This window comes from Ceratina calcarata, unplaced genomic scaffold (assembly GCF_001652005.2).
Source record: "Ceratina calcarata isolate Rehan_Ccalc_2016 unplaced genomic scaffold, ASM165200v1 scaffold27, whole genome shotgun sequence".
Taxonomy (NCBI): domain Eukaryota; kingdom Metazoa; phylum Arthropoda; class Insecta; order Hymenoptera; family Apidae; genus Ceratina; species Ceratina calcarata.
Genome location: NW_017149195.1, coordinates 836,895 through 857,800, shown reverse-complemented (window position 1 = coordinate 857,800; position 20,906 = coordinate 836,895). Strand labels below are relative to the sequence as shown.

Genomic DNA, 20,906 nt, shown 5'->3' with positions numbered 1-20,906 from the left:
ATAGGATTACTCGTAGATGCTCCTAATCTATATTAATAGGAACATTAAGGGTTAATCTGGCGCGTTAAGTTAATACATTTATAACAATACAATATTCATATCCACATCTAGCAACAGAATCCTATCCCACGCTTCTACCCTACCCATGAATCATTCAACTGCGCAAACATTTGCACCATAAACGGAAACCATTTATTAAACAACAAGAGTACAATATCCGTTCTCAAAGTCACTTTACCGAACTCCCCGAGGAGCTGCCGCAGAAATTCCCATTAGTAGCCAGTATAATACTGTCCCCTGGCAGAACTATCACGCGGAACCCGTGCAATTCCAATTTCTCTAACTTCCACACGCCCCCATTCGATGCAGAGAATTCCCTGCACGAATCCGAAACGCATTGTGAACCCCGACGCGGAGGGTGATAACAACAGGGGTTGGAAAACAGTGGACCGCACTCTAATCGCATATATTTGTCGCGCGTTTGTACGTGTCATTCTATTCGAGCGCAGCTCGGTCCTAGGCTGAAATAAATACGGTTTCGTTCCAAATTACAATTGCTTTGGTTATACTGACCTTGTTGAAATGAATGAGACTATCGTACCCAATGGTTTTTCTCTATTTTCGCAATTTCTTTAGTGAGGAAGTGTTCAACACTGATATTATCCAATCTGTAGAATGACTTGTTCATTTTATAATACTTATTATTCTTACATTAAATAATCGAATATATGTAATCACGTTTGAAAATAGTAGACACGCATGATACAAGGTGGAACAAGTTGCAAAATGAAGAAAATCTTATCGGTTATACAAATGTATAATATGCTGCAATGAATGAAGGTACATCGTCGACCGATTCCAGCGACAGTTCGTAGTTAGTCAACATTGGCAACCTGTTCGATCCGATTGCTCCTATTGCTACACAGATTGCAACCTGTTGTCGTCTCGGTTGCACGAGCTAATTTTATCGGCGCGCTCAACCGGTAGAACCCTGTCGAGGATTCGAGATAAGCAGTGTCGCAAACTTGTCACAGTGAACGTATACCTATCACGCGTTCGCTCGAACGGAACGGTAACATTTTCATTCAGCCGCGAGCGGTGCCTTATTATGGAAATATTATTAACGCGATCGAGAGTTAAGATTCGCCAAAGGGGTGCTATCACTTAACGAACTGTAGAAAAAGGAAGAGTGCTTCCGACATTGCAAACTAGTTTGCGCTTTTAATGCTCGGTCGCCGACTACTCGTGGGATTGCGAACAAGCCAGATAACGAAGCTAGGCGTGTAATTTATTAGATCGAATAGAGTCGTACGTTTTTAATTGCCGAGTTAAATAATAGTTATGCGTATCTATTAATTAGAACCGTATGTGGTAATTATAAGCAATCGTATTTTTCGCGCAAGAGAGATATATATATATATTTTACAAGCGAGAGAAAAAAGAGAATTTATACAGAAATTGCATGTAACCTCAGGAAGATCTTTTACAAAAAAGAATCTCATAATTCATCTCTGTACATAGTTAATATCATTCTCAATGCACATATCGTTCTGATCACTCTTTCAACTCATGGAGTGGCTTTAAAAATCTCATGTCCCAGCCAGCACGCATGAACGCGGCATCCTCGCTTTTCGACTTGGCGAACGAAGCCGGCCCGTAGATATTCAAACATTTATGGTCGAAATATTAACGGGGGTTCCCGCGGGACGCGCACCCTCGTGTCATCTGCGTCGGCGAGATAACGTTTCCCGGCGTGTCAGAGTCCCGACGTAAGGGGAGCAGAAGGACATTGTGCTCGCCGTTCCCCGACGCTGTCACGGCTAATAGTCCAACCCCTGCAGGTAGGGGAATCTTTAATTTCCACGACGTTAAGAGACACTCGTTGCTCCCCGGGGCCTCGTACACGCGAACACTATCATGGCGGGGTTCGAACCGGGGTTGAGTAATCTGGTCGCCACGCTTGATTCATGAGATACATGCGGCTCAGGTCGTGCCATGCCCTTACCCTCGACATTATGCTTTTGGTTCTGTAATGCACTCGGAGATGGGATATATGTAGAGTACGTTTCCCTTTTGTGTTGGAAGATGAGGAATGGAACGAGGCTCGCAGAAAGATAGTCCTTTTGGAATTTTTAAACCCGAAGTAGTTTGAAACCATGATTAATTAAAAGGGTTTGAAGGAATTGGTTAAACGACTAGTTTTTTCAATAGACAGTTCAAAGTACAAGTAATTCTGATAATAAAATTGTGAAAACCATAGAATTTATTGTATGTGCTTTCCCAATTTTCACGATTTCTCTCGCACTTTCCGAGATAAAAAGCACACCCTTCCAGCATCGAATCTGAGATACACGGAGGTAGCGAAAGACTTGACTGTCTGTGACGTGTTCGAACGCGCCTTTTCTTCTCTCCAGATCTTCCCATCGGCTCTCTTGAAGCACCCTTCAGACAGTTCGCCATCTGCTCGCCTGTGTATGTACATAGGTGACAATTTACTTTTTCCCGACAAGACTTCACCCTGGAGCATGATTTTTTTTCTGATTTGCAACGTAACTCGTCTTGAAAGTAAATATTCTCCTATCTGTCGGGTCGTATCGGCCGCTACCCTCTCTGGCATTACGGCATTCGACGAGGGTAGCTTTCGAGGTGGACAAACGTTTTTTAGTCGGGGTGATGTTCGGAGCAAACGAGTAGCAAACTTTAATAGATGTATATCTTTCTAAAAATGGACAGTCAAGTTTCGGTAGAGGAAAGCTTTTAAAAAGACATATTTACCTATTTCGAACACAGTCTCTCTACTTGATTAAATCATGTGTTAAGAGACTTGAATAAAAAATCTATTAATTCATAGGCTCGATAAAAATTCTGAAGGAATTCTCAAGAGAATTTTCGTCTAAAGGAAAGAATCTCTGGAACGCGGCGAGTTTTCCACCGTGAAAATCCATCCCACTCATCGACACCTGAACAGAACGAGCATTCCATCCGGCTCGCGGCTGCTCGAGCAACGTGTACGCGCGAGAGGGATCCGTTCCGCGTCGCTTCTATTAGTTCAGTCATCGACAGTGCAAACACTCTTTTGTGGTGCGCGCGTTGTTCGAGTCCGGGATGCACTCGAGACTGCGTTGATGCGGCCTCCCCGCGATTTCCAAGCCCCGGCGCGGCTTAGCGCGGGTAAAATAAGGTCTGGGCGTCGCGAAGAGGAGCCAGGAACGCGGCAGGAGAGGATAGGGCAAGGAGGAGAAGAGTGGTTGGTACCCGGGCTCGTGACAATGTCAATGTTTGCGTCGTTGCACCGAAGCACTCTCAGAACAGGCCAGGAGACTGAGTGTCTTCAGGTTGTACAGGAAGAATGGATTCGTGTCGAGGGTACGCAGAACTAGTCGCTCTTTGCGAGGACTACCTCAATGAACCTCCATTAATTTCCAAGCTTCCCCCGTGGACGCTTTCTCCTCGCGTCCCTCGCTCTCTCTTTCTCTCGGTTCCCTTCTTCCCAAGGAAACCGTCAATCGTCTCTAGTATACGCTCCTCGCGTCCCTGTCTATCCGTTTGTTAACCGATCGATCAATGGGCCACATCTATTCGGGTTGTTTGTCCTGATTCGAAAAAGATGTCGCACCCCTATGATTTTAGTGGTCGAAATCTGAGAATTTGTAGATACTTAAAATTGGAATTCTCCGAATTGATGTCACTTAATGGAAGGAATATTTGAAGTGTAAAATGGATGAACTTCTGAGAATGGAAAATTTTCTTAGGAAGGGGAAATGCGATTCTAGGCGTAGTGTCAACGGACCTACGCTCAAAAAATAGAAAAGAGGTATCTATATGTTTATCTAAAAACAGGATTGGGTTATACAGTCCTGGAGGACGAAGGATTAAAACCACGAAAACGCACAATGGTCGGGGCTATCGGTTGACCCTAGGCGTGAACTTCTCACGCTCGCCTTCCATCTCGTGTTCGAGGTGAGTAGGGGTATGTCCGTCGGAGATTTCAGTGCATAAATTAAGGGAAGCGCGCGCGTGCTTACACGGTCCGTGGTTTCCGCGAAGCGTACAGCCCCGAAGGGATTACACTTTGACACGACGGGATACTTGTTCGGCATGTAACAGGTCCTCGCGGAGGTGGCGTCGGCCATCAGCTGTGGTCCCTTCAGGTGTTCCGGTACTTATCCTCGTCGCGTCGGGACTCTCGACCCTCGCGTGGGCGTACTTTACGGCCGATCGAGGGATGTGAGATCTGATTTGCGAGCGCCATTTACACGCGCCTCCCGATCGCCTGTATCTTACCGCCGCAACCGTTGCATTTATGAATGCGATTACTCCGTTAATATATCGGGTTGGACTCGCAAGGGCTACCTTCTTTTTAATTCCTTTGATTTTTCTTTGATGTTTATCATTTTTGTTTGGATGAGTTGAGGAACAGAGCTATAGATCCTTATAAAAATTATATGCAGTTAATAACAAGATATGAAGCACAATAAAATAACTAAAACTTGATCAGTCCAATAAACCTGTGGAATTGTAAATTTATAATTTTAGAGTTCATTAAACTGCAACTCGAAATCAATTAAAATGCACAGTAATTAACGAGTTAATCAACCTCGGATCTCGCTTCCGTGGTTCCAGTCAACGTCGAACCGCGCGTGTTCGCGCCTCTGTTATTCGCACGCTTCCTCGAAGGAGGAAACACTCTCGAATCCTTTCCTCATTCGCGTTTACCTGATCGCGGATCCGCGCGCAGGTGTAGCTCATCCGCTCGCTATCTCCTCCCGGAGAGGTTCAGGCGTTTTCAGATAAGAACGGAGGCTGCGCGGAGAGGACGTTCAGATACGATCTCCTCCAGCTCGCGCGAGTTAACGCGCGGTACATGACGCGTACACGAGCGATCGGTGGAATTCCAGGCGATAATGCAACGGATGACGCGATCTGAAGCGCGGCACACGGCGAATTTATGTGCCGCGGTAATGGATGTTACCGTGGATGCCGTTACTGTTGCCAGTTTCATTGCGATGCCTAGTCGGACGGTGGATTAAGCGGAATTTATTCGACTTTAAGTTATTTGTATAGAGATGTAATTGAGCGGGATCGTGGAAGAGAGAGCGAGGTAACGATAACGAGGACGATAACGAAGGACAGAGGAGAAGTCTTTATACTTCTCCCGACGATAAACGATAGTGAATTGACTCGTAGGTGGATAATTGGTTGAAGCGTTTCAATCATGTATAACATGAAACTTCTGAACGTAGCAGAAATTGAATTTGTCTCTTGGACAAATCGTTTCAGGTAGAACCGCTCGATTCACTGTGTGCACTTACACGATCTCCGATTACCAGTTACACGAGTTTGTTCCTTCGCCCGAGCTAATATAATTCCGATTCCCGATCCCGTTCAACGTTTTTACTCGATTCGCATGAGCAGACGGTCCCCGGTCGTATATAAGTTCCGAGCGATTTTTCTGCCGTCGCTGGTAGCCGGGTCCAGGTTTAAGCTACTTCCGGCTGGCGATTTATCATCCGGCGACGGCTGAGAATGTGCCGTGATTTCGAACTTCGGACATCCCGGCGTCTCGATAAATCGGAGTTCGTTGTTCGTTAATTCGCGGTTACTTCGACCGGAAATCGATCCGTTTACTCCCTGACCCAGTAATTCGGCCACGCTGCGTCCTGGCAATTCTCAATTATGATATCTTATCGGCGCTCCGGCTAGGCGAGTGTCGTTCCGCTGGAATGCGATACCGTTAATTGATTCTCATCCCATGGCGGTTGAATGAAATTTTTTACGGCCGCGGGAATACAGCATGAACGCGTTCCCATCGTGCTTATGCTAATTGGAGTGGAGCAGCGGCAGCAGGTGTCGTGCGTGTAGCAGAGAAAAAGAAGCGGACGTTATCAGGAATACGTAATCGGTTATCGCTGGACCCGATGTAAGAGAATCGCGAATGCCGGTATCATCGTTAGTACTTATACTCGAATTAGAAGGCAACTGACTATTGATTATCCTAGATGAAACATTAATTATTTAATCGCCGGAAATTGTTACATTACTTATATTGAAATATAAGAACATTTCTTTTCCGACCTCGAAACAAGAAATGTAATAGGACTTAAATTTTAACGATAGACGCACGGACACGCAATTTTATTCATCGTACCTTCGGACAAATGGATAATCTATTTTATATTACATACCTGAACGAACGGGCAAGCTGAAAGTTGCACGCGGCGAGGGTTAACGCGACCCGAGCAGGTTTCCGCGTCAGCGTGGAACATTTACAATGTGACTAGAGTCGCGCTTAATATGCGTGGGCGTTGGAGCCACGGTGCGTGATTCAAGGCGGGTTCTCACGAGCCACTCGTGCTCTCTCGGGTCCCCGGCGGTGGAGGACGGGACGGCGAGGGGCACAGACGGGGGAACGAAGTGAAAAGTGACGAAGACACGCAGGGAGGCTAAGCGTCGCGTCGCAGGCAACGGTACGCGTATGGTCGTTTAGGAATTCGCGAATACTTTAAACGGGAGTAAAGTGCCAGCGGTGTTCACCGCGATTTCGATGCTCACAAGCTTTCCAAAAGCGAATTTCTTTTTTGATACTGCTCCTATCTATTTATCGTTCCTTATGTTTTTCAAAATTAAGTATGTCAAACTAAAAAAACTTTTCAAGTATGTTAAATTACAATTTTGGAAATTCTTGGATTGGCATATTCACTGTCCAGATTGAGAACGATGAGTGGAGAACTAGTGACTTTATTTAGAAAAACTGCCTCGTACGCCACATAAACTCGTTCTATTTTTACATTCGCGATGAAAATGTCCACGGAATTATAGCAGCGACTAGGTGGCGTCGCCTTAAGTCGAATCGTTGACCCTGATGTAACAGGGTCCGCTGGCGAAGCCAAAACGTCGACAGAGGAAGCGGTGTCGCGATTATACGCGAAGCGCGAACGCTCTGACATGTGTACGACATTTGCACGGTGACGTGAAGGAACGGTGACACGAGGCAACGGGAGGCGGCGTGATTTTTCTCATTCAACTCGCGTATCTGCGGGAACAATTAGGCGTCGTCGAATTCCACGAGCTCGATTCCACCGGTGATGCTCACCGTCGGTTTTGCTGATTATTCGAGCGATCATTGTCGAAATACCGTTGCCCACATTCTTCGCGAAGAAACGATATTCGTTGTCAGCCGATTGGTCTAAATACGTGAATATTCTTTCTTCTTTTCATTTATTCTGTGCACAACGTTGAATTCAGATGCGATTAGACAATGAAAAGTATAAAAGCAGTTTTATGATACTTAATTAAGAAATTCGTTTCCCAGAAATTTTTAAGTAATGAGAGATGTTTAGGCGACCGAAGTCACAGGTTTTATCTATGATCTATACATATAAAATAAATTCAAAACTGTGTTGGTAATTCAGTAGTCAGGGTAAATATGAACGCGTTTATGTTTCGCGGAGGTGCTGTCTTGTCAGATACAAAGCGGCATTTACCTCAGCGTATCGATCATCATCCTGCGAGTCGAGGGCAATAATCAGAGGGCTCATTACGTTCGTATACTTTGCTGCAACAATGGCTACTTGGCATTCGCGTTATGCCGTCGGCACCGACATTGTTCTCCGCGAAACGTTTCACCGAGCACGATGCTTCGTGTACTCGCTTACGTGGGATTTAATCGGAAGGCAATGCATCTTCCCGTTGCGTCTCATCGTTCTTCTCTCGAATCCCCCAACAAATAGGACCAGCGACGAAAGGACAGATTCGAATGATCGGTTCGCAGGCCAAACGGAATGAGAAATCTCGTTGTTAAATGCACTTCTTCATTTTGTTCCCTTTTACAGTTTTTTGTACAGTAGTTTCATCGAGTGAACTTGATTTTGCTTAGTTAGGTTTATCGTCATTTCGATACGTTACATTTCATTTATTACAATTTATAAATAGAGAACATTGTCTTGAATTTCAATCTTATTTTCTGTTTCAGCAAATACTACAAAAATCTTCGGTATCAGTGGAGATCGAAGTGAGACCAAGGCAACTGGTGCCAGATACTAACTGCTTCATCGACTACCTGCCACAACTGCAAAATATCGCGAAAGTCACTTCTGGTATACAACCGATTTACACGCTTATGGTGCCGCTTGTTGGTGAGTTACTACTTACTTTCGTACTAGTTTAATGCACTCAGATTTCCTAATTCCAAACCGTAAATTCTGATTAAACTGCATTCTGGAAACTTTATCGAATTCCAGTTGATTAATACACGTTTGGATGATTCTGTGGGAAACACGTGATAAATATTGAACATATTACAAAATATAGCTCGTATTTCTTTGTGTAAGGCAAAATCGTCGAAGCTTCGAAATATTAAAACGCATTGTAAATCCCTCGGAAAGTATTTCCGTTCTTTCAATTGTGCTAAATATCGAAACTCGTGGGAACCGACTCGCCGGGCCAACGAAAATCCGACGTGATTCTGTACGATCGCTGGGAGTCTCGTCCGTGAACCGGTCTTCGCCGGGTGAATCTTCCTCGTGCGAAGGTCGTTGATTATGCGAATCGACGAAGGTGCGCAACGCCCGAAATAGTGTTTTCGTACGCGTTTACGTCAGATCGAAGGGAGAAAAAGTAAAACGCATGAAATAATCGGTGATAAATAACGAGTAAGAAGAAGGGACCGTGGCTCGCGACTCAGGACTTTTGCATCGCAAAAATAAACGAGGTTCCAATGCGAATCGATCCGGGACACCGACCCCGAACGCGTCGTAAACTCGCCTCCGCGCGGTGCTTCTCACTTTTCTTTTTCGTACATTGCACCTTCGCGGGGTTTCTCGAGTTTCCTAAGGTACAGGATTTCTTTCAGTGAAAGATAAAGTAAAAGTGTCGCGTTGGAGGACATGGCTTTAGAGATAAAGTGAAATTGTACTGGAATACATATGTTCTCAGCTTGTCAGCCAGCTTTAGGTATTTCTGTCTGTATTCGAGATATGAAACGATCAGTTTTTTTTTAAATAACAATCAGAGAGGGTCAAAGACAAACGATTAATTTCCGATGTCGTTAAGAATACAAACTGAACGCAAGATTTTTTCAGATAGTAATTTTTCTTTTTTCAATCGAAATTGTACAAACGTTTCACATCGAGGTTTCATTCCTTTGTCGCTATTAAAACGATCGCCGGAGGGTGATAGTGTCATCGGGGAACATCATCATCGGGTCATGGCATAGGTCACACCGAGATGCGCAAACATGTTACTCACCTTGTGGTGACGATCATCGTCGTCGTCATCAGTGTCTTGGCCACTCGTTCCTTCGTGTTCGTATTGAGATTCACAGAATATTTCCTTTCGCTTCTTTGATTCGCCATAATTTGCTGCTTGATTGGCATACTTGGAACGTATTGCCCACCGTTTCGTTTCGTGGCATAAATTGGATAATTTTTTGCTTATGTTTGTTTGCCATTACTAGATAATCAATTCCTGTTTGACGTTAATCGTTTGTAGTAGCTTATACAGAAGGCAGATGAATTGCCGGCTGCTTGTAGGTGCGTTAAAATAACTATAATTATTATACAGGGAACAATTGAGAAAATAATTAACATTGAAGCAAAGCGACAAGCAGTAATGGAATTGAATGATTTTATTTTAATACATAATACGAAATTGCTGAACGCATCCTGTGCAACATCTCTTATCTCTCTGGAACTAATTACACCTAATTTTTACGGAGAAGTCATAAATCGATCGCGAGTCTCCCATCGAGGGGGAAACGTTGTTCGCGAGACTGCGAACCGAGTCTTCCAAGGTCGCGTGAAATAGAAAGGCCCATCAATCACCGTTACGCTATCGCAAATTAGCGATGATTGGTTCAATAATAATTTAAGCGAATCAATTTCGAGGCATCGCCTAGCGATATTACCGCGGGAGCACGTCGTTCTCAACAATGGTGTTGCGTTAACTTTGATGATTATGCCGATGATCTCGGGAAGGTTCAAGTTCTTCGAGTTGGTTCATTAGTCGAGGTCTAGGTCGGGCTCACAATGAGCAAGGACAATTAAGCGACCTTGAATTTTGCCTGTGAAAGTGAGCACCTCACGATCGTGAGAATTTTCGCTTAAATAACGATTATGACTTAGGTATCTTTCGGACGAAATTGAACAGGCATATGTTTGCCTGGAACAAGCTTATACGGTAGTAGGAAAATGAAACACTGAATTGTGAATGGAATTACAGCTATCTATGTTAACATGAATTTGGCATACGTGATGCAAATTTAAATCGATATAATCCTCGTTGCGCATGCAACAGATTACATCGCGTTGCGCAATATACAATTTCCGTTTAATTCTATTGAGCTTAGTGAATGATCTAACGCGGTATAGACGTGCGTGTGGCTTCGATTTTTGGCTAATGATCCCACGCGGGATTGTTGTCTAGAATCATTAACTAGCCGTTTCGCGGGTTGTTGCAGATTAATGCTAACAGAATGATGGAGTAGTCTAATAATTGTTCATCGAGCATATTGCGTTTGGAAACGATCCAGCGGGCAATTATTATGTCGTTAAGATTGTGGATTCAATAATTTAGCAGCTAATAGGACAACTTGATTTATGTTAAAATTAAACTGTTTAAGAATGACATAACAGCTATTATGTGTGTTTGTAATTGGCAATATTCCCTCGGGCTGTTTGCATATTTGTACAATGTGTCTGCCGCTTTTGATGACTAATTTTGCTCAAGTGTCGCAACGTTAAATTAGTAACATGATTTTGCAACAAGCTTATTTACCAACACTCGCTGCCTAAATATTTTCATCTCTCATCCTAGTCAGATTTGTCTATGGAAAAATAGATATTTCTTGTAGACATACAGTCGTTCTCCGATATTCAATTTTTAAATATTTAACAAGTCCGTTCGGCAATAGTTCATGCATCACGCAACGCTCCACAATTCACCGAAACCGTTCGATTCATACGTTGCCCGACGTTTCTACATTTCTAATCCTGTACGCGACGGCGGAAAAAACGGTCAGTTCCTATCGCGTAAAGCGTAAACGCGCGTACGTGCGGGAATTCCTTTCAGCGCCGGTCGTAAATCCTTCCACCGCACCGTTTACCATATTCTACGGCGGCGTTTCGATGAAATTCGGGTAAAACGAATACGTACGCGCTTCTGCCACGATGAAATTTGCAATCGTGCGTTAAATGATATTCCTCGCGGCCTCCGCCACATGCGGAATAACAGACAGATCGATTTGCAAACCGAATTACTCGTTGCAAGATGCATCTCTGACTCCTCTTAGCTTACCGTTTTCTTTTATAATAATTAAACAATATTTGCATATAAAAAAGAAATTGCCAAATCTTAAAGAAATTCTATAGTGCGTTTTTAATTTTTATAAATTTACGAGATGAACAGTAAGCAATGTTTCTTATTAATATTAATAATCAATAGTCGAGTAATGAGCCATTTTCTACAAATCTTTTCATATTTTTCCGACCAACTTTTTTGTGCATTCGGTTTGTTGGAATTTTTTTCCGTTGATTCGTAGAGCAACGTCGGCTGAAGTTTATCTTCGACCATCGGTTTTCCCGGTGATCGTTGAATGGGAAACGAGTAAACAGAGGAAAAGTGTAAATATGAGAACGTGAGGGTGGAAGGAAAACGTCCTGACGGGTTTATTTGCACAGGCGTATTGCTTTGAATACGAAAGCGACGGGATTCTTTTTTTCCACTCCGAAAAGAATTCTTCTGAACGCTATGTTATTTCGTGTTTCCTATTGTGAATTTTAATTATAACCTTCGGAGCGTTGCGCGTTTCGCGGGAAATATTCGGAGAATATGTTGGTCTCCCTGTGTACTTCATTCTGCGTTGCAAATGGTTCCATTTCTGGAGTCAAGTACCTAAGAATTTTGGGACATTTCATTAAGGTTAAGCCAGCCTCTGTAAATTCTTGAAAATTGTCTATCTTAACTGAACTTACACGCTATTTCCCTTTAAATGTACTGCAATATCGTATAATACTCCCATTCGGTTATACTGTCGCTTACTCCGAAAGTTCTCGCCGTGTCGTAGACATTCCCGAAATTCTCTCGTTCCCAATATCACTCGCATACTTGTTATTCTCAGTCTTCCTCATAAAAATTTGGGATTAGACCACAGCAATTTAATTGTGTTTTTCTAAATTGAGATTAAGGATATTATTATAAATGGACAGAAGACAATTGCAATTTCTTTTACTCTTCATTAATAATAATAGACATTATTCTTTCGATATGCTGCATATTACATGCGTTCTTCCTATACAATCTTTCTATAAATACATAAAGTCTGCAATTCATTTATAAACAGTTGTCTTACGATAAAGAGTAACAACGAAAGAATTGTACAAATATTTGCGAACGACGGGAAAACGCATCAGCCGTTGAGGCGTTCGCCAGGCGAAAGTAATTTCCCGTTTCGTTGCATTGGTAATCTCTCCGCCCGGAGATCGTCGCGGATCCGATACGAATTCTGCGCCCCTATCCCGCCAAGGGGTTATCTGGCGGGTGGGTAGAACTAATGCATACCAAATGTCGTTGAATCTCCAATTGAAAGTGCTTCGAATGGGTGGCGCTATGTTTGCCGTTGCGTTCGAGGCTGTATCTCAGTATTCCTGGCCCTCGTGCGTACGCCGGTCGATCATCGGATTTCAAGGGGTTTTGCCTGGCTCTGAACGAGGCACGTTAACGGGGGTGGAGAAGACCAGGGAGAGAGAAACGCGCGTAGACAGCGGGTCCGAGGGCAGAAAAACACGTCTGCCTTTAGATCTTTCGAAACTTTTTGGCGGCCCAGCGGTAACAATTTATTCGACCGAGTTGGAGGGTGACCATCCCCTTCTTTCTCCGTCTCTCTCTTTATCGTACCCGTTGGATACGTGCCTCCTTTTTATGAAACTTTGCTTTCTTCCCTCGTTTCACCCGACTCTGACAGTGGGTTAATTTATCTGGGTTTATAGAAGGGAAAAGTTTCTTCGATTATCGTCTGGCGGCGAGCTCGCGGATTTCATTCAAACCAGGAGCGGTTAAAACTTGGTAAGACGATTACGATCTTTTTCTTCTTGACGATATTTCGTCGAGGAAAAGGAATTAATTAAGCCAGAAAGGCGTCGAGGTCGTGTAAAGAATGCTTGCAATAATTTCAGATAACATTTTTTTTAAACCTTCATTCTTTCACACTCGTAGTTCCTTTTATCGTCGAACGATGAATCGTGCGTGATACCGATACCGAAAAACGAAAGTGCACGTTCATGCAAAATCGGCTGGTGCTGCTCTTTGACCCCGTCTGGCTCCGGCAACGGGCTGCGGTTCACAGTTAGGTTTCTCACGGTTCATACATGAATGCATGTGCGTATACACGGACTGGAAATGGTCCGTTGTGTCTCGTGTCCAGCCATGATCTTGTATACACTCCCTCTCACAAGTACAAAAACGGTTAATGAAAAATATAGAACAGGATGCGATAAAAGTAGTCCTAAATCAACTCGCGGTCGACGCGAGTATTAAAAAATAAATTAATAGCAGATTCGGTCTCATTCGTTAGTGAAATATAGTTTGATAAGGCGACTTATATTTTCAGCGTGGGTTGCATCAAGATTTGTTGCAACACTATTTCTAATACTAAGAATCGATCAAAATTTAATTAAACTTCATAATAGGTTACACGATTTGTATTACATTTTTATCTAAGAATGAGAAAACGTGTTACAATAATCTTGTTTCTTATCTTCGAACGTCGAAATCTAATTTTTACTGATACAAGTTGTGACGAGAGGCTCAAGGGAATATCGAATTTAGTTAAACCGTCGTTTTTCCTTATTGAATATGTTTTTGGTATTTTATGGTACGAGACTTGAGCTAGTACTTATGAGTGGGATTGTATGTACGTGGGCGACGTTGACGGTAGTCGCCAACCGAGGTGCACTGCCTTTTGCGAGCCTCGGTTTGACTGCCGCTCTTGCTTCACTCCTTTGAATGAAGCTCGCCACCAGCGCAGAGTCAATCGACACCACCCAGGGATTCGCGGTTTACAGCCTTACAGCAAGTTAATCAGCCAACATCCCAGTCCCGTCGCGACGTCAAGCCTGATTGACAGATTGTTTAGTTAACGCACATCATCGGATGCGTCGTGTCAGACGTTGCTAGGCGAAGATTTATTGGGTATCAATAGAGATAATGGCGTTAGTTTAATTCACGAGATTACACTTACAATGATTTATTAATTATCAAATTGAACGTGATTCGAAACAGACTTTATCGTGATATCTTGTAGAATATTTATAATTATTTCATCTTTTTCATCTTCATACATGTATTATCCACATTTACCGTTAGCGAAGATCTCGCTTCGTTAAAGAGACGAAACGTAACATGTACTGTTAACCAATGTAAAATTGAAGTGCTCGTTTCTTTGGAACGAACGCGTATGTAGAATAGGGCATGTTAAACGGACGAGACTGAGATCGGTTGCATTATGACGGAGTTCGTAATAAAATTCACGTGGTTGAATAGGAATTGTTTTATTTAAAATCCGACTGCGGCGTACATCGCATGCATGCAGAAGCGCGAGGAATTCTGTCACGTATTTCCCCGTCGACAGTCCAATTATCGCACACGTCAGAGACACTCGAAAATTGTGCCTCGGTTTATGCGCTCCGCTTGCTGATTATTATTATTATTATTATTATTATTATTATTATTATTATTATTATTATTATTACTATTAAACGCAATTTGTTGAAAGCAGTCATGGCAGCGTAAAATTATGCCATTACAAGATCCAAAGAAAAAGAGTAACTAGAACTGGTTTCAATAATTATTTCTAGTCAACATGAAAGAGTTGTTTAATTGTATTGTATCGCGTTGAATTATTCTTCCAAAATTGCTCGTAAGTGAGATTGTTAAATATAATTGCTTTTAAAATTAACAGCATTGCAGTAGTTATCAATTTGAATAAAAATGTATATTATATTTATCGTACGTAGAGGTTTGAATCGATGCGCCGAAAACATCGTTGTGAAAATAACTCAGGAACGTTTTACTCGCAGCCCAGAAATGGCTCGTTCATTACTTATTGACTGCCCGTTTCCTGCCCCATAGTCTCGCGGGATGAGTTTCTTCTCCCCCGTTTTGATCGGTACTATTGTGTGCTCGCCAGATTATCAATAATTCGTACCAACCGGGCCGATCCGTTCTTTCTACGACATATTCTCTATTTCCGGAGGTATGATCGGTAAATCCTCTCAGGATTTATAGAACCTTCACGTCATCCATTCTGTGCTAAAGTTGGACTCGAATAAAACCTGAGGACACGAACTCTACTCCTCGGTGGAGAAACGTAGAAGTTAATGTGGGCTAACTTCGTACGAAATTGATTGCTGTGGAACTAAAAGTGATAAACTTTCCAGCACCGAGCATTTCCTATTATTGAACTTTATTCTGGTGTTTATCACTTTATTGGACTTTATTCTAGTTTTATTGACTGTCAGTAATTGTTAGATTAAATACAAACGTACAAGGCGAAGATTGAAAGAGTAACTTTACGCGATTTTATAAAACAATGCTTCTATTCTATATTTTGTTATAAATAGAAGTTGTTAATGATGAAGGAACAATTCCATTTGAGAGCAATTAACATAATTGGGAATTGATTGAAATCTTTACAAACAGTCTGGAAATAAATCGCCAGTTCTTAGATAAACTTCTACCATTCAGCTCCCTGTCTCTGCCACATGACTCGGCACGAAGTTCGTTAGGGGTGCGTTTTCACGCAGCAGGGGTTTGACGAGGGGTAAAGTCCAAGTAAACACTATCAAAGCTGATTCGTTGAAATTCCGCATCAGGGCTTATTTTCCTTGGGAAAACGACGTCGATGAAAAAACTTTTCCATCCTCCCTTGTGAATTAAATCAAACAAGATCCTCCGATATTATTACTAGACTACAATAAAGCAAATGGAAATCATTTGTTGGGAGAATTTTGTAATAACATTAAACAACAATTGGGCTGATATTTTTAATAATCAAATTATTGATTTTTTTGTTGCAGTTTTGAATGAACTCGAGGGATTGACAAGGGGCGCGGATGCCAGAGACTGTCCTCCAGCCTCGAGGGCAACTCTGGATCCGGAGCACGTTGCCAGGGTAGCTGAGAGCGCAAAAGCTGCCTTGGCTTTCGCGAGAAGCAGAAATCCGGCGATTCGATGCTTAACCACCAGAGGAACCGTTCTTACGTCCAGCACGTTCACGGTAGAAGAAGACGTTGATAAGGTGAGTACATAATTTATTTGCAAAATAATATGCTACAACCGTCAATTATTTAATTAATAATAATTACCTCATTTTCGAAATATTAAAACATGCGAAACAATAAACCATGCAATGCTCACAAGAAATTAGACACGTTTTATTTAAAGTAGATTTATGTAGCCTACCGTCTCTGTCAAATAGTTCTGAAAGTAACCGGAAGCAAATAAATTTACTAGTGAATGCATACTGGATATCGCTGATTGAATTTATGCCTATAAAACGCCAACGCGGTCATAAGTAGGAATTGGCCGGTGGTCATTGAGTCGGGAACGTAATGTTATGATAAGGGTGTGAGCATGGGAGGACCCCCACGTGGCGAGCAGATAAACTCTTCTCGCGATATGGTAACTTCTGTATGCAATGTACGCATCTCGGTCCACGCTACTTATCCCGCAAGTAACACGCGGAATACACGGGTAGGATTGGATCGTAACAGGAACCTTGATCTGTCAAACGATAGATAACGACCGTTACGGAGCTCGTTTCATTTTATTCCACAACCATTACCAGATTGTGTGCTCCGCCGTCTTCCTCTTCCTCGTCGACTTTTCGTTCCTTTTCGCTCCTTCTGGATTCCTGTAAATCGGTTCTCTCGGACATTGTAATACACTGGGAAGTCTGATATATTTATTGAATTTTTCCTAAAATGTAGCAAGCTCTTTTAACATTAAGTTAGCAAAGTTAATGAAAACGCAATGAGTTCAAAATTGTATTGGAGGACTGTAATAATTAAAATTTTCGCGACGTCATGACGCGCGTCGTTTAATAAAAATAATAACCGAGACATCTGCAATTCTGTTACAGGATGGGTTGACAAGAAACGATGACAGAATACTGGCTACGTGCTTGAGCCTCTGCAAGACGGGTAACAAAGATCAAGTAAATGCAGGTACGTACTAACACACGAATTCGTATACGTAGTTATGTATCTTGTATGTTCCTCGCGAAGGGTAACCCGAACACGTTTCAAGCCTTTTCCGACGCTTTGATGGTGATTAATACCGCCTCTTGCCCGATTGTAATGCTCGTTTCGGACCGCGAGATTATCCGTTATCCGCGTTGACAGTGCACTACGGCAGCCGGTGTCGGCGATCGACGGTGTTCGTTACCATTTATACTCGCCCTTATCATGCCAGAATTTATTACTCGAGTCGGGGCACGCCGCTAATTATTCGGCTTCTTCCTGATCGCGAGAACGACGACAAGATCGATTTCATTAAGGATCGGCGCGCTAATTGAAACCGTGTTCCCCGTTGAATTATGCCCCCGAGATACATACACGGTTTTGCTTTACTCTTTCGCGGCGCGGCTCGTGATAATATAACGCGAGGAAATTAACCGCCTTCTTATAACGCGGTACATCATCCCTTATAAGCGTCGAAAGAATTTCAATCCACGTTACAAATTCTCTTAATTCACAGTTTAATATATTTTTTACAAATGTACGTACAACTTGTTCGTAATGCATAATTGGATTCTAACGCTCTAAAAATCAATTAATCGTCGGTGATAAAAAACGGAGTTCATCGCACGAGGCATGGAAGAGCTTTGTAAAATGTCCGATGAAGAGTTCTCTCGTAATTGAAAAAGCACAACCTCTGCGATGCAGAACGGAGGAATTAAATCGCGAAATTTTCCTGTCGCCAGAGGAGGGTCAACCGCGACGACTGCGAAGGGAAGTCGTTCTGCTGACAGAGGACAGAAACCTGAGGGTGAAGGCTCTGGCCCGGGACGTACCTGTAAGGGAGGTGCCCGACTTCATGCAATGGGCCGGCCTCGGCTGAGACGGTGTCGCGATCGAACACACCCGCTAACGAAAAATCTCCCGTTACTACCCCCGCCGAGTATAATAACTTTCGACCAGCAGCAACCATCACCAAACAGAGTTAGCAGCGAGGATGCGAATAGGAAAGAGAAAACGTTGGAAGAGAATACGTAAATGCGGAATGAAGAAACGAACGATCGTGATCCCTCTTCGTTGTGGCTGCTCACGCCGCGTGCGACACGGATTCTTCCCATTCACACACGTAAGTTCGTCCTGATTGACGTGATTGTGCCTGTTCCGCGGTGATGTATTCTCTTTTTGGCGAGGATGTTGCGAAGAAAGAAAGAAAGAGAGAGAGATAGAGAGAATGGACGCGTCGCTGGGTCGCTGTGATTTCCATTAAAACGACGGAGTACGATTGAGACTTGACTATCGATCGGATATGACGGAGAGTAACGAAAAACGTTTGTTTCGGATAGCAAGAGGATATAAAGGATTGAGAAAGAAAGGAGGAAACATTGATTAGGGGTAAATGTGAATTGGATCAACGGGCATGATCGCGGCGCTTTCCATTCTTATTCTGATATTACTCTTCTCCTTTTTTTCGTAAATAATCAAGGTCGTTTATAACGATAAAAAGTTTATAACTTAACATCAATCATGATGAAAGATTCTGAAGGAAGAACAAAAATATTCTCAAATGAAAGCTTTTATTCTGTATATGATATACATTATAAATGGCTTAATAATCTTTTTTTAATCATTAGTAATCGTATCAAGGATTACTTTAACTAGAGAATCAATAAAACGATATGCTAAAGCGTCGCGTGATCGGGTCGGGGTAAATTGACTAAATCACGGAGATGAAGTTGACAGGTACTCGCTGGAAAGGACGAGAGAGAAAAAATAAACAAGAATCGAGAGATGAGAAGAGTCGGTATTTTTACACACGTGAACATTAGTAACATAATATTTTGGTTGATTTTTATGGATGACGGCCGCCCTGCGGCCGGCTTCGGTTTTACTGTACCTTCCTTTTATCATGTTTGTAAGGATCTATACACAGGCATATTCGTATATAGAGATATACATGTATACATACATATATCTACATGTATATATATTTGTACGCACTTTTGAATATTGTATACGCCGTATGCGGTCGTTGGAGGATGCGTTCGGAATCCGCGGACATCTCCCCTCTCATCGTGCGTGTGTCGTTTGCCTTTCCGTTTTTTCCCCTCTTTTTTCCCTTTCCTACCGTTCCGTTCTTTTTGCCATCGTAGCCGAGTGATTCCCGAATTAATTTTCTCTCTTTCCCGTCTTCAACTGCCCTCCGTTTTCTTTTCATTTCGCTGCTGACGTAACGAAAGTCAGCCCCTCGAACGCGGTGCGTTCGTAACTCGTTTTCTTTTTTAGAAGCAATTTTCGCTGTTTTACTTCTTTTTAGCGATTGCTCGCTATTTCGATACTTTTATTTTTACTATTGCTATTTGCTTGGTACATTTTTATCTCGTAACGGCTTCACGGATCGGTATAGAGAATTTCGTTTGCATTTTGATTCAATGAAAATTTTGTAGGTTCATTAAGTGAATGAAGTGAATGTGTTCAGAAGCGTGAACTTTTGATATAACAAAATTTGTGATAGAGTTTGTAGCGATAAGATCGAAGTTCATCGAGGTAGTTTTTAATTTTCGTATTATCGTTTTCTAGTTAATAATTTTACTGACGACTCACTAATCATCAGTTTGTCAGTTATTAATATTAGTTTAGCATTGATAGTCATTCCAATTCAAAGATTAATCTTAATTTTCTGTCAAGTCGGAAGGATTCTCAAAACATTTTCATCCTAAAAAATCCATTCTTGAAAATAATATTGTACCTCCGATCCGCACGGTGTTACGAGAAGATTTTAAGTTTTGTACAGCGATCGTAATATACGCCTCCACGTAGACGTAATAAAATGAGAAAGCAAACGATTTTTATAGCATTGAAAGAAAATGGCGATCGTTTTTAATCCGGGCACGTTTGCATTTCCAGTAACGCGAAGCTTTCGAGAGCCAAAATGTCCCCCCAGTACACGAGGTCCTCGTTGTTTTCCAGCGATTGCGCGCGTGTCCTTCTCGAGCATGTTGCGAACTTTTCGAATTGTTTTATTCGATCACACATACACAAACACACACACATACAAAGACATATGTACACTTAAATAAACGATCAAACTTGCACACGTTTAAAGATATAGAGAAATTTAATATGCCAGTCGTTTAACCCATTCAACCGAAAGTACGTTTTTATATATTGAAATGTTGTTTCAATCAAATTATTTTATTCAGCAGTTTTTTTTTACTCCATTTTGTTGCGTTAAAGAAGTTTCTCGTTAATCAATCATTATTTTAATTATAAGGTGATATACATTTTATACAATTCATGGAATTTTGAGAACGTGTTTGAAATCATTTTATTTATCTATTATCAAAATTGGTATAGATTCGATATCGTTTTATTGATATAAAAAATCATGTTGTAATTTAGCACAGTTTTATAATTGGAAATGATCGAGGTTATTTATCCGACAAAAGTAGCATCCTTCTGTTGATTGAAATCAGATTCATCGTTCGAATATTTTATTCGAATCGAATACTCAGATTTTTCTGGAATACATAATATTCTTAAATTATGTATAATTTTGCAAAAATTAGATTTTTATTGAGACATCCTCTGTGCAAAGATTGAAATATTAAGAATCTTCTTCACTAGAAATAATTATATATTACACTGTTTTGCACTAAGAAATTTTCAATATGCACA

At 41.9% G+C, this 20,906-nt stretch overlaps 1 protein-coding gene across 7 annotated transcripts in view; it reads left to right on the top strand.

The window, feature by feature from the left end:
* Positions 1-20,906, top strand: part of LOC108623467 (telomerase-binding protein EST1A) — a 171,711-nt gene that overhangs the window by 72,028 nt on the left and 78,777 nt on the right. For 4 of the 7 annotated variants that reach the window (XM_026812331.1, XM_018022002.2, XM_018022001.2 and 1 more), the window contains 4 exons: positions 7,973-8,135; positions 16,071-16,291; positions 17,135-17,219; positions 17,978-20,096. In XM_026812331.1, the coding sequence (XP_026668132.1) occupies positions 7,973-8,135; positions 16,071-16,291; positions 17,135-17,219; positions 17,978-18,114 (606 nt within the window). In that variant the 3' untranslated portion in view covers positions 18,115-20,096. Of the gene's footprint in view, positions 1-7,972; positions 8,136-16,070; positions 16,292-17,134; positions 17,220-17,977; positions 20,097-20,906 lie in introns of those variants that run through there. The other 3 variants (XR_003388982.1, XR_003388981.1, XR_003388980.1) reach the window with 1 other exon arrangement.